General features: G+C 40.5%; 1 protein-coding gene across 12 annotated transcripts in view; it reads right to left on the bottom strand.

Moving 5' to 3' along the window:
* The window catches only part of LOC138746094 (twinfilin-1-like), a 42122-nt gene that overhangs the window by 10307 nt on the left and 17091 nt on the right, over positions 1–14724 (bottom strand). For 10 of the 12 annotated variants that reach the window (XM_069903923.1, XM_069903921.1, XM_069903927.1 and 7 more), the window contains 5 exons: positions 14625–14720; positions 10256–10345; positions 9034–9159; positions 1213–1363; positions 626–747 (listed from right to left, as the gene is read on the bottom strand). In XM_069903923.1, the coding sequence (XP_069760024.1) occupies positions 626–747; positions 1213–1363; positions 9034–9159; positions 10256–10345; positions 14625–14720 (585 nt within the window). The remainder of the gene's footprint in view (positions 1–625; positions 748–1212; positions 1364–9033; positions 9160–10255; positions 10346–14624; positions 14721–14724) is intronic. The other 2 variants (XM_069903926.1, XM_069903935.1) reach the window with 2 other exon arrangements.

Genomic DNA, 14724 nt, shown 5'->3' with positions numbered 1-14724 from the left:
AAGCAACATAAAATAGAGTTAATAGATCGGAGTTGGTTGCAAAATGAAATTACATGGCAAATCTACACAAAATTAGAATCAATTATTAATTTTTAAAAACATTTTTAAAGCAAGATTTTAGAAGTTTTACAATTTTTTAAAATCAGTTTTGTCAGGTTTCACTGGCCCTTGTATTAACCGTCTTATTCCCCTCTTGCCTGCAGGACCCTTTGGCTTTGCAAAGATTAGTCTGTGTGCCTGCTGCTTTGGATGTACCTCCTCATACAAGAAGTCAGGGGTCAACTCATTGCCATCACCGATTTCAAATTGAAAATAGACGGAACCACTAAGTTACAGTGTTTGATTTTACAAATAGAAAAAAACTATTAATTCAAATACATTAATTTGAGATATACAGGGTAGCAGAACCCTTAAATTTATTGAGATTGAAGTTACGCCATACAATAAATATTTTCACAGATTTCACTATGTCTTAATTGAATGACAGAGGACGTTCAAGGGCCATATGACCTGTTTGTTTTTATGCAAGAAGATTTGGGAGATTCTTATTTAGGTTTTTTGGCTTCACAAAAGAATTAGATTAATACTGGTACAAATAAGATGAAATACTTGAAAAATAATTTACCTTTTTTGTTATATCCAGAGACAGTTGTTTTTCCACCATATCAATCAAGGGATTCTTACAACTGGAATATAACATTCGTTCTCGAATGCTACACGTATAGCCAGGCATAGAATAAACAAACACTGAAAAACAAATAAATATGTTCAAGGAATTAACACAGTAGAATTTAATCAAAAATAGATATTTTCATTATAGTGAGGAACTAATTATTTTGGCCTATTCAGAAAACTCTTTAAAATACAATGTTTGTCATTCATAATAACGAGCTGACAATTGATCCCTGCAGATATGGACATGGTGTTGCAATAAAGAAAATGTGAGAGAATGCAGCGACAATGACAGGAACTCGAATACTTTACATTAAAGCCAAAATTCCAACCCTGTTAAAAGAAGTTTTAATAAAATTATCAAGGAAAAGCAACAGTGAGAGAAAGAACATTTACAATATCAAGTGTCATCCTTGAAAGAATTTGTGTACAGGAGCTGTTATCATTCATGGATTCAACAACAGGCATCCTGTTCAAACAAATGATTGCAAGGTGAGCCCATATGTTTGCAACAAAAACAAGATTTAAAAAAAATTATACCTATTGACTCCAAGTAGTCTCCTTCATATGAATGCTTATACAAAAAGAAATGATAGCGTGCAGAATCCTTTGGGACACGATTCGGTAAATCTCCTATCTCCGTATGGGTTGTATCTGCCAATGCTATATTTTCATGATTAAAGTCTATTTTCTGCCAACAGAAAGATGTGACACCTTTATTAATTGATCACAAGAGTATGGGAAATATACACTATAGTGTGAGAATATGACCTTGTCTGATCAATTTAATAGATTTCAAGGAATGATGAATTGACATATATTTGGATTGCAGAAAGGCCTTTTATTTTCATATCATATAAGCAACTATTTTGCAAATTAAAAAGGAATGGAATGGAAGGCATTCTTCCAATGAGAGTTGAATTAACCGTGTCCCATAACAAGGGTGATTTCATGTGATTAATGGAGTGTCCATTACTGTTTATAATATGCAGGAATAATTTGTATATGGAAAACAAAAGTCCAACTTTCAGATCGTGAAATACAGAATAAGCAAGCCAAATTTAGAGATGTGGAGAATAGAAATACAAGCTAAAGTATAGCAGAATGAAATTCAATCCTGGAAGTTTTAAAACCTTTGCCACACATCTTTGGGACACGATTCGGTAAATCTCCGTACTCCAGTACTCAATATGTGGGTTAACCAGTACACATGGTTCTCTATGATTTCTACATTCATCTCTTAGATATAAATTAAAATATCCTGTATGCCTTCTTAATCACCAACCAGCTTCTTGCTAGCTTCAAAAATCTATAAATATTTGCTCCAAGTTTCTCATTTTTCCTTACTTCTCAATATCATACCATATATTCACTCTTAATTCCCTTCCTTTGTTGTCATTCCTAGTGCATAGAAACAGGCCCTTCAGCTCTCCATGTCCAAGTAGCCATCCATAATAATCCCATTTATCAGGACTTGTCTGAAGGGAGGCACATGGTGTTGCAATGCTATGACAAAACCAGGAACCAGGGTTCAAATCCAACGACGTCTGTAAGGAGTTTATACGTTCTTCTCATGACCGGTGTGGGTTTTCCCTGGATGCTCCAGTTTCCTCCCATCCTTCAAAAAAGGGGTTGATGAGTTAATTGAAAGTAATTGGGCAACATAGATTTAAATGGCCAGAATGGGCTTCTACCATTTTGTATAATTAATTTTTTTTTAAATTAAAATGTACCATTTTTGCATTTCAAGTACTCACCAAGATACTTTTAAAATGTTATTTTATTTACAGCTTGGAAGAAGACAATTCCGGCCACTGAGAATCGCTCCGCCCAATTACACCAAATAAACCTACACTCCATATGTTTGGAAAGGTGGGAGGAAATTGGGGCACCTGGGAGAGAACCCTCACAAATCACAGAACTTAAACTCCTGACAGACAGTGCAGGATTTGAACTGAGTCTATGAAATTGTAATAGTGTCATTCTAATGGCTGCACTAACCATGTTGCCCTGATTAAAGTGTATTCCAGATACCAACCATTCACTGGGTCCAAAAAATTATTTCTTAGAGTATTCCTATTTCCCCCCTCAAAATAAAACCTCTTACTTCTTATTCAAATCCTCTTCCAAAGATTTGTATATTTCTATCATCAAAAAATGTTTCCTGTTTACCAAATCTGTGCCTCTTAGAGCTTCTTAAATCTCTATTAGGCCTCACCTCAGACCCCTGTGCTTGAAGGAAAACAACACAAATTATTTCAACTCATAATAAACATTGTAACTTCAACTTCTAATAACTTTCAATTATAAATAAACTCTCCAACTCAGGCAAAATTCAGCTGCCTATCTAATCTTTATAATGCAATCATTCCCTTCTTTTAGTGCAGTGATCAGAAACCCACAGAGTATTCCAAATGTTTTACTAAAGTGTACCATAACCTCCTTCCTCTTATATTCCAATGGCTTTGGTAATGAAGACCTGCATCCCTTACACGTCCTTCACTATCGTATCATCCTATTCTGCCACCTTCAGGGATCCCTGGGCTTAACACGCCTCTGTTCTTAAATATTTCTCATGGCTCTACTATTCATTGAGAGGAATAACAAGAGTACAACCTATACACATTCAGCACTGATACCTGTTCCTGTGTTGAACTGTTCTCTGTTCCATGTGTGTCCTAAAGTGCATCTCCTTGTACTTATCAGGATTACATTCTAACTAATATTGCTCTGTCCATTTTACTAACTGATTCGTATAGTCCTGTAGCCTAAATGATCACGTTCAACAGTGTGGCGGACCGAGCGGCCGCACAGAATAGTGCAGGCCCCCCCTTCTTTGCCCAGGAGAAGACTGCGTTTGCAGACCCATGTGGGTTGGTGGAGTACATTGCTTCTCTGCTGGCATGTTGCCAGAGAGACAACGACTGCAGCGACCGACTTCATTCCCCTTTGTGAGATGGATTGACATCACTCCCTTTTATGAAGCATGCTGTCATCACTCCCCTTTGTGAGGCGCTCGATTGTTTAAAATAAAAATCAGATGGTAGTCGACTCTTCTCTGGTAATCTGTGTTTCTTGAACTCTGCAGTTAGTCCCACTAAATTGTGACCCCGATGGGTTCAATGTGTTTTGAGCCCCAACAGTGAAACGGTGAGAAAGCCTGCAGAATGGATGCCACTACTTCACTGCACGTGGTGGCTGTGAAACTGCCCATCTTCTGGCCTCACAGACCATGTCCATGGTTCCAGCAGGTGGAGGCTCAGTTCTACATTAGGAACAAATGAAGCCACCAAATTCTTGCATGTAGTCGCCTCATTAGATGAAGACTCTGCTCCCAAAATAGATGACTTTGTCAACAATCCACCTGAGGAGGATCAATACTATACTTTTAAGGCACACCTTCTAGTGACTTTTGGCATGTCTGACCTGGAAAGAGGCACACGCTTTCTCCACCTCGATGATTTGGAGGACAGAAGGCCGTCAGAACTGATGAATGAAATGCTTGTGTTAGCAGATGGCTATTTCAACTGCTTAATGTTCAAGGCAGCCTTCTTAGAATGGCTCCCTCATGACATCGCCCTGCTGCTCTCTTCTGCTGACTTCTCCAAACCAAGGAAAATGGCAGACAGACTTCACAGGGTACCATGGCAAAGTTTCAACAGGCCACCTTGAACAATCAATTCAATGCAGCTGCCAGTTCTACGGCCATCCACAAGCTACCAAGGAAGAAGCAGTCATTGGAGAACTGTGAGTGGTATTTCTACCACGGAAAGTGGGGCAGGAATGCATGCCGCTGTGTGGGACCGTGCAGTTACGTGGTTGACTCCCACAGAAACGACAACATCAGCCGCCACTGATGGCCTCAGCAGTTGGCGACCAGATCAGCGTACAGGATGCAAACTGCTAGTCGACACCAGAACTCAGCTCAGTACCTTCCTGCCATCCTCTTATGAGCAGGAATCTCGAATGCCACAAGCCAATTTGTGGGCCGCCAATGACACTACAATTAGCAGTTATGGTACCAAGTTGATATAACTGGTATTAAGTGACACACCTCATCACAGGACTTTCACGTTACTGGCCGTAGGTCAGTCCGTTTTGGGAGTGGACTCCCTGAGGGCTCATGGCATGTTGGTAGACATGAAAGGGCGCATTTTGGTTCACGCCACCGCATTCCACACATGCCCACTTTCTTTAGGTTATCGGCTGGCAACACTGCTACGTGTGCAAGCACACCAATGATTTTGCGAACTTAGGGTTTCCTGAACTACTTACACCAGATTTCCATTTAGTCTCTCCATGTCATGGAGTTCAGCACTTCTGGCCCTCCCCTACATTCCAAGGCAAGCAGATTCCCTCCTGACCGGCTACTGCAGGCCAAAAAAAGTTCAAAACTATGAAGGAACAAGGCATCATCCAAAGGTCCAATAGTCCTTGGGCATCGCCACTCCAAAGCATCTGGTGGCCGAAGACCTTATGGAGATTAGCGACATCTCAATGGCACTACTGTGTCAGATAGGTATCCAATACCACACATTCAAGATTTCACCACCAACCTCCATGGCAAACGTATCTTCTCAAAGGTAGACTTAGTAAACGGTTATCACCAAATCCATGTCCACCCGGAGAACATCCCTAAAATGGCCATTATTGCTCCATTTGGTCTATTTGAGTTTCTGAGGATGCCTTTCAGCCTTAAGAATGTGGCTCAGATGTTCCAACGTTTAATGAATGCTGTTCCAAGAGATTTGCCTTTCCTTTTCAAAATATATCTGGCAAGGCTTAAGGAAGCAGGTCACTCACTGGGCACGAACATGCCTCTCCTTCCAGACAGCTAAGGTCCAATGGCACACCCGGGCACCGCTTCAACAATTTCCATCTACGACTGAAAGGTTTCAGCATGTGCACATAGACATTGTGGCCCCACTCCCCGTGTCCAGAGGTCAACAATATATACTAACAATGGTTGACCGTTTTACCTGCTAGCCAGAAACTACACGAATGATGGACATCAAGGCTGAAACATATGCTCGAACTCTTCTCTCGACCTGGGTTGCTCGATTTGGTGTACCAGGCCATCTAACCACTGACAGGGGAACTCAGTTTACTTCAACCTTCTGGGCAAACCTGGCAAGACTTTGTGGTACACAATTACACCATACTACAGCGTACCACCCACAGGCTAATAGACTAGTGAAAGGTTTCCACCTGCATCTGAAACAAGCTTTGGGGGCAAGACTTAACGGGCCTCAGTGGGCAGATGAGTTACCATGGGTGTTGTTGGGTATTAGAATGGCACTTAAGGATGACCTGGAGACCTCTTCAGCAGAATTAGTACCATTCCTAGTACCGAAAGACATCACTCCTTCTCCAGCCAAAGATAGATCCTCGGTTACAGAGGAATTACAAGAATTAAGAAACAAGATAGGTTCCCTGGCTCTGGTTCCAGCAACTCGTCATGGATCACCATCTACACATGTTCCTGCTGCTCTCGACTCTACTTCTTACATCTTTGTTCTGCATCCATCCCATGCTACACTCCTGTAGCAACCTTACGAGGGGCCTTATAAAGTGCTGCAGCTCAATTAATGTACAATGCTATTGGACATTGGTAGACGACCAGAACTTTTAACATGAGACAGACTGAAGCCTGTACACATGGATATTGCTGAACCTGTGCATGTCCCACCTCCAAGCACCAGGGACACCCTCGTAAAATACCCAAAGTTGTGACATTGCAGCCATGCAACGTTTCTGGGGGGGGGGGGGTGGGAGGGTGGTGTGATGTGGTGGATCGAGCGGCCACACAGCTGGACAGCCAGAATCGCCGCACCATGCGGCCGGCACAGAATGGTCCGGGCTCCCCTTCTTTGCCCAGGAGAAGCCTGCAGACCCACGTGGGTTGACGGAGCACATTGCTTCCCTGCTGGCATGTTGCCAGAGAGACAATGACTCTGCAGCGCGCTGGCATCACTCCCCTTTATGAAGCGCGCTGGCATCACTCCCCTTTATGAAGCGCGCTGGCATCACTCCCCTTTATGAAGCGCGCTGGCATCACTCCCCTTTATGAAGCGCGCTGGCATCACTCCCCTTTATGAAGCGCGCTGGCATCACTCCCCTTTATGAAGCGCGCTGGCATCACTCCCCTTTATGAAGCGCGCTGGCATCACTCCCCTTTATGAAGCGCGCTGGCATCACTCCCCTTTATGAAGCGCGCTGGCATCACTCCCCTTTATGAAGCGCGCTGGCATCACTCCCCTTTATGAAGCGCGCTGGCATCACTCCCCTTTATGAAGCGCGCTGGCATCACTCCCCTTTATGAAGCGCGCTGGCATCACTCCCCTTTATGAAGCGCGCTGGCATCACTCCCCTTTATGAAGCGCGCTGGCATCACTCCCCTTTATGAAGCGCGCTGGCATCACTCCCCTTTATGAAGCGCGCTGGCATCACTCCCCTTTATGAAGCGCGCTGGCATCACTCCCCTTTATGAAGCGCGCTGGCATCACTCCCCTTTATGAAGCGCGCTGGCATCACTCCCCTTTATGAAGCGCGCTGGCATCACTCCCCTTTATGAAGCGCGCTGGCATCACTCCCCTTTATGAAGCGCGCTGGCATCACTCCCCTTTATGAAGCGCGCTGGCATCACTCCCCTTTATGAAGCGCGCTGGCATCACTCCCCTTTATGAAGCGCGCTGGCATCACTCCCCTTTATGAAGCGCGCTGGCATCACTCCCCTTTATGAAGCGCGCTGGCATCACTCCCCTTTATGAAGCGCGCTGGCATCACTCCCCTTTATGAAGCGCGCTGGCATCACTCCCCTTTATGAAGCGCGCTGGCATCACTCCCCTTTATGAAGCGCGCTGGCATCACTCCCCTTTATGAAGCGCGCTGGCATCACTCCCCTTTATGAAGCGCGCTGGCATCACTCCCCTTTATGAAGCGCGCTGGCATCACTCCCCTTTATGAAGCGCGCTGGCATCACTCCCCTTTATGAAGCGCGCTGGCATCACTCCCCTTTATGAAGCGCGCTGGCATCACTCCCCTTTATGAAGCGCGCTGACATCACTCCCCTTTATGAAGTGTGCTGACATCACTCCCCTTTGTGAGGCACGTGATTGTTAGTTGACCCTGCTCTGGTAAGCTGTGTTTCTTGAGCTCTGCAGTTAGTAACACTAAAACAGCATTAATTTTTGTTTTGTCCGTAATTCACATTTCTCTGGACTGAATCTCTTTGTTGCAAACTTGATGGCATGCGCATTTGACCAAGTCATTTACTTAAGTGGAAGGAATCCTGTTAATCTGAAGGAGAATTTCACAAGAGGTGTTGAAGACAATTGAAAAATATTTAAAATGTGAAGAACTTGCCTGAAATTGTCACACATTCCAAATGATTCTTAGTTAATATGTGGAGTTTATGCATAACAGTGGAAAACCGAAAGACTTTGGGGGAGTGAATAGGAAAGAATAAAGGCTGAAGCTAAAAACTCTTGCATCATTTGATGGGGAATGGCAAGCAAGTGACAAAAGAACACTACAGCACAGGAACAGGCCCTTGGCCCACTTGTCTGAACAGAACACGAAACCCAAACATTTGCTGCTTGGTCATAATCCATATCCCTTTATTCCATAGTCGATCTCGAAGCTTCTTAAATATTATGTATATTTTGTTGGACTAATTGTTAATATCCATTATCAAATCACTACTCCTGGCAGCCCTTTCTAGGCACCTACCACTCTCTGTAAATAGTTATTCCTGCATATCTTTAAACCTCCTCTCTCTCCCCCATGTTAAATAGGTCCCCTAGCATTTGGCATCTTTAGGAAAGTATAAATGGCTAGAAAAGGAGGACAGCAAATGCCTGATGGGGTAAATGTGATTAGAAGAGGTCACACGGATAGCAACGAACAATTGCTGGAGCAACTCAGGGTGCTGAGCAGCATCTGTGGGAAGCAAGGAGTTGGTGATGCATCAGCTCAAGACCTGATTCAGGACTGTTACATGTATTTTTGAACAATACCATGAAGGCAACTGAAAGCAAGAACCAGTGAGTTGGTTAGGAGGGAGAGATTGACAAGGTAGACCTATGGATGAGGATACAAGCAGATGGGTTTTGTGTTATAAGAGAAAGCACAGGGGCCAAAAAGGTATCACGAGCTCTGCATTTTTACTTGATTGTAGTGCAGGACATAACTTGAGGATGTGTGTGCAGAAAATTCTTTGAGATGGTTTCCCTGCATAAATTAATGGTATTTCAATATATCATTAACAGAACCAAACATTGTAATATTTTCATTATCACTTACTTAGAAAACATAATTTAGATAAAAATTCTAATCAATTAATTCACAACAAATACTTACAAGTTGTACGTAGCTAAGCTCTTTGTTTTGAAGCTTTTTGAGGGCTTGAACCACATCTCCTTGCATAGGAAATGCTACTCCCTGCAAAGATGGTGGCTTAGTTTCTCCATTGATTTGAATTTTATCCTGCCAAAAAAAAAAATTCTAGGTTAGTTTTATTCTCCAGTAGTCATATATGGGATGAGGATATTGCTGGCACATACGTTAAGCAGAAGCAATGTTTATATTTTCAAGTGCAACAGGAGGAAAATTTGCACCTAGTTATGTTCCTATCAATGGACTGGAAAGGTGGTGCAGAACTAACAAATGCAATTCAATCCACACAAGCAATCCACTTGAGAAAGGAATAACAAATTTTGGAATGCACATTTATAGGCCTTCAGTTAAAAAAACACTAGGAAGTTGCCTTAATTGGCCAAGCCACAAACTATAGTAAGAGCAGAACTTACTACAAAGGGAGCTATGCATATAGTTCTAATTACCACACTAGAATTAATAACTAGAGAGCTCCAGAGAAGACTAACTGATGATGCCAGGTTTGGAGAATTTTAGCTACAAAGGATGACTAACTAGGGTATTATTTTTTTGGGGGGTGGGGAAAGAGGACACTTTTGATTTAATTAAGGCATACAAAATTATGAGAGAGCTACATGTTGAACAAAAAGGATTTTTTTCCTGGTTTAAACATCAATATCTGGGAAACCAATTTAACAAATTCTAAACAGAATTACAGAGGTAATTAGAATTTTCAAGATGCATTTGGAATTTATTATTTGAATGGGCAAAGGAGAAAGAAATCAAAAAGATACTTAGAGGAGAACCCAAAGAGCCAAAACATATTCGGACATGGATCAAGAGCTGAAAAGCAAGAATACCTAAATTTTGGTCACATGGACTCCTTCTGGAGTTTACATTTTGATGATTCCAGGAATTTTTTTTTAAAACTTTGTCAAATTCTTGTCAAGTGTTCCTCTCTTAAATGTCTGGTTTCCATTTAACAAATAACACAATTTTGAAATGTCATTAAAATATATATTTAAAAAAATTATTTTGTGTGTTATTAGAAGTTGTAAAGGATTCATTATAAATGGCATCACACAGATACATGTTGAGGACAAGCAAACATTAGCTCAAACATCTAACAGAGACAGTTATTAAACTAGCAACTTTTAACAATGTGGGATTAGAATTTTGCAGCAAATACCACCCCTTTTAATTTAACCTTCTGCAGCTCCTCTTCAGCTGTGGTTAGTGGGTTGGGATCATTTTGAGAAATAAGGTGCTTTCTGTAACCACTAAACGAAACATCCTCCTACAAATAGAGAAATAGAAAATATAAATGCTGCCCCTTTAACATACAATTTCACTTTATATTTTATTCTCTTTTCAATCCAACCACTGCTACCCTGACAATCTCAACCCTTACCTCATCTCAACCCATACTAAGAAGAACAAACTGTACCATAACCAACAGGAGCAACTAAAAATGGAGGAAATAGAGCTAAAAAAGCAAAAGAAGCAACTGGAACAGGACAAAGAAATTGCTACTAATGAGGCCAGGTCCCAAACACTGGAAAGTTCAATGGCATCTGGTGCTTGGAGTAAATTATCGAAGACATCAAGTTTTGATGAAGAACTCCAAGAAAGGAATCTATTAGATACCAAAGCCACAGCATTAGAACCACAGCCAGGGCCTGGTCTTGAAATAGACAGGTCTAGGTACAAAACTGAACTAGTGCTACAGCTGCCATAAGGGCTTGGTCCCAAAATAGGTTTAGGCACAGGGCTGAGTCAGAGACAGTACCTCAAGAAGTGCTTGGTCAAGAACTAAGCAGATTAAGACTTGATGCAGAGCCAATGCTACAGACACAGTTCAGACTGGGTCTTGAACCAAGCGGGGAGATCGGAGGGTTGGGGGGCTGCAGATGCAAGATAAACCAGATCCAAATTAATGAGGTTTATCAAGGAGCCAGAAATCAATCCCCAATGATGGCCACATTGGAGAAAGATAGTTGCCAGGTGCCATCTCTTTGAGGATCATACCAGACATTCCTGGCAAGAAGCAGAAATCCAGGTAAACAAAATAACATAAACCTAGGAAATTACACTCTCTCTTCTCTATTCAAGATAAAAATACAAATTTTTGATGGTGACCCACTTCAATTTCAAGGGTTTATGAAAAGTTGAACACAGCATTGAAAAGTCACTGCTTGGAGGATTGTACTTGCTTCAGTTCATGAGTAGGCAACCAGAGAAGAACTTGTAAAGAGTTGCCGGCATATGGATCCAAATCAAGGATTCACAGTGACTATGTGGTTATTAGAGAAACATATTGGTGACAAGTATAGAATTTCTAAAGCTTAGTTTTGCTTCTAAAGATTTTTCATGATCATCAATAAGACCAGAGGACACAAATGGTTTACAAGCTTATACTCTCTTTCTAAGAGGATGTTGCAATGTCATAATAGATTGGTTATCTTGGAGATCTTAACATATGTCAAAATATGGTAAACATTGGAGATAAATTACCCAACCAGATGAAGGAATTATGGAGAAGACAAGTTGTTGAATATCAAGGAAAACATAAGGTGGCATCTACTTTTAAGGATTTGATGGATTTCATTGAAAGACTTGGATGTTGTTACAGATCCAGTGTGTGGAATTAAGAATACTCAAACCATGAGTAAAGAAGTTGAAAAGTTTAACCAAAATAGATGAAAAGTACATTTGCCATCTCTCTGACAGTGGCGGATAAAGAAATTAAGGAAAATGAAAGCTCACCTGTTGAGAAAATATGTTTGTTATGCAATGATAAACACAATTTGGAAAAATGTGCATGGATAGAAAAGACACAGTGAGAGAATCGCTTTCACAAAGGAAAATGGAGTGTGTTTTGGCTGTCTGTGCAAAGGACACATCAGAAAAGACCGCAAGAAGCAGCTCAGCTGTGATATATGTAATCTGAAGTATCCCAAAAATGACACATGTCCAAGGAAAGGAAGGAAACTGAAAAAGAACAAACATTGATAAAAGAAAGATGAAAACAGGGCTGAAGCCTCAGTATTGACAATTGGCTCACTGGGGCTGGTGCAGATAACTGCAAACTCTCGATAGTACCTGTACAAGTTAAGGTCCTGGATGGGAATCTTATGTCTAATGCAACAGCACATACTTATGCATTTCATGACCCAGGAAACAGTGCAACATTTTGTATTGAGGGGCTTATGAAAAGGCTTAATCTTGAAGGAAAAAAAAGACATATTCTATTGAAAACCATGGGATAGAGAAAAGTCATTAAAGTTAACATGGCTTCAAGATTAAAAGGTTGCTGGAAGACACAGTGATGATTGTGGTGAACTTCCAAGCATATATTACACAGAAGATTCTGTCTGTGCATAAAGGAAACATCCCACATCAAAGTGATAGTGATCAGGTTTGCAATGCAAATGCCTTAAGAATTATAGCTCCTGTTTGATTATACTTGGCTGCCAGCAGGGGCTGACACAGAAGGAGAGACTGCGGTAAGAGATACCTATAATGGAGGCTTGCAGCCTCATTGCATGCCTCATGGGCTGTTTACATCTACTGTAAAGTAAAGAACCTTCTCCTTCATCTACATGTTGTCTAAGAACTCACACATACGAATACAAGATGAAACAATGTGGGTCAGTGAAAATATCTGAGAAAGGTTTATATACCGGGAGCAGATAACTGAGACAGAGATACTACTTGGTTTGAATGTACCAAAGGCACTGGAACCAATAGAAGTAATCCCTAGTGAGGGAGATGGACCTTACATTATTAGAACTATGCTTGATTGGTCAATCAATGGATCATTAGAAAGAAAAAATGATATTGCTCAGAAGTAGTCAACAACAAATACAATATTGTGAAACAAAGAACATTCATAAGATTACAAACAGTTCTTAGAAAATCTTAATGATGAACATAAATCAGGAACATCCAAATCAGTAAAGAAGAAAATGTTTTCATCAAAAATGAAGGATTAGAAGATGCTCCAAATACTGCTGATTATATCTGTGAAGTTAAATCAAAAGCAAAAACGAAACAAATACTTGGAAACAAAACCGAAACTGCCAAATCTTCAGTTTTGAAAGTTGACAAGAATGAAGAATTAATTGTAAATAGAATTTATAAATCCAAGAGGAAGAATAACTGCTAAATAAATTGAAGGGATTCAGCATATCAAGAAGCAAAAGAATGGAGGAGGAGATTCACATCTTGATAGAGAACAAGTCATTGTTTAATGACACCAAACAAATGACTATGTAAAGCAAGGAAAGAATTATACTCTTGAAGACCCAGTTGATAAATACAGAGAGAGAATCTAATAGAAAACTCCAAGATAAATCACCAAGAAATGAGATTGAATTGAAGGTTGAAAATTTGAACCTGAAATTACAGGAAAAGACGATGAAAATCAAAGTGGCTATTGATAAGTTTGATGAATCAATGTTGTTAGAGACCCACTCTTTCTATAAGTGACCGCAGAAGAAAACGAAAAGGAGAAAGACTCATCTTGTGACCTCAAGAAAGTGAATACCTTGAAAATTCGAATCGACTTTCTATACAGAACGATTGCTAAAATCTGACTTTTTCAAGAAGCAGATTGCTTTGGTGGGTGACTTTCACTTTCTCTTGAATATTTACCCAAAGCATTATTATATTTGAATTGTTTGGTAATGGTAATTATTATTGGTAGATGTAATAATTAGGGTCCAGTATTGTAGGGGTTAAAATCACTTGCATTGCCAGGGCTGCCAGTAATGGAGCAGTCCTCAGTTTATTTTGCATTCCTTTGAATGTAGCCTATGTGAGACCAAGGCCTTTATGTGTGGTTTTGAGATAAGACAACCAGTTTTGAATTGTCCTTTACTCCAAGGAGATGTAGAGTCTAGAGCTTAGACCTGAAAACTCTAGTGACCACATCAATCACATGTTTTAAGTAATGTATTAAGCATCGTGTATCAAAGTTGATAAGTAATAACCCTCATAAGGTGCAGTAAACTGTTGAAAAAACTCTAAACTTTGTCATTGATCATTTATGAAGAGTGACTCTTCATAAATGAGGAAGATACTCGCTACAAGTACAATGCTCAGGTAGCTAAGAGCTAATGGCAAAGGGTTGAAATTCATAAGGAGGAGAGTCTGACATAGAGTTTGGGAAGGAGCCTGAAAACTATTGGGGCCAAGACAAGATTGGCATTAAAATATATTTTAATTGAAATATTCAGAAATAAGGTGCCAATTTAAGTCAGTGAAGCTGGAATAATAGGCAAGCAGAATTTATGAGAGGATGAAAATATTCAAATGACCAAATGTTTATAGCTCCGTCGATATTTATGGAAGATAGAAGAGGAATAATGAAAGAATTTGGTGGTAAATGGGATGTCAATTTTCCTATTGATGTAACATCAAAGATGATCATGCAAAACAAGTTATTTGAGCACACTTTGAACAGATATTAAATATAAAGAGCACCATTCCTATATTGAGGTAAAACAAAGAACCTTAGGGGAAAAATAACAACACAACCACAAATGAAAATGAAAAGTAATCTTGCCTCGTACCCTTACAGTTCCAAATATTTCATCTTTTATGTGGCTACTCCCAAATTCCTTCTTCAGAGCCATTTTTGTTGCTGCATACAGCATTTTTTGTCGAACCTGA

This window comes from Narcine bancroftii, chromosome 11, assembly GCF_036971445.1.
Source record: "Narcine bancroftii isolate sNarBan1 chromosome 11, sNarBan1.hap1, whole genome shotgun sequence".
In the NCBI taxonomy this organism is placed as follows: domain Eukaryota; kingdom Metazoa; phylum Chordata; class Chondrichthyes; order Torpediniformes; family Narcinidae; genus Narcine; species Narcine bancroftii.
This window is presented reverse-complemented; position numbering and strand designations above follow the sequence as displayed.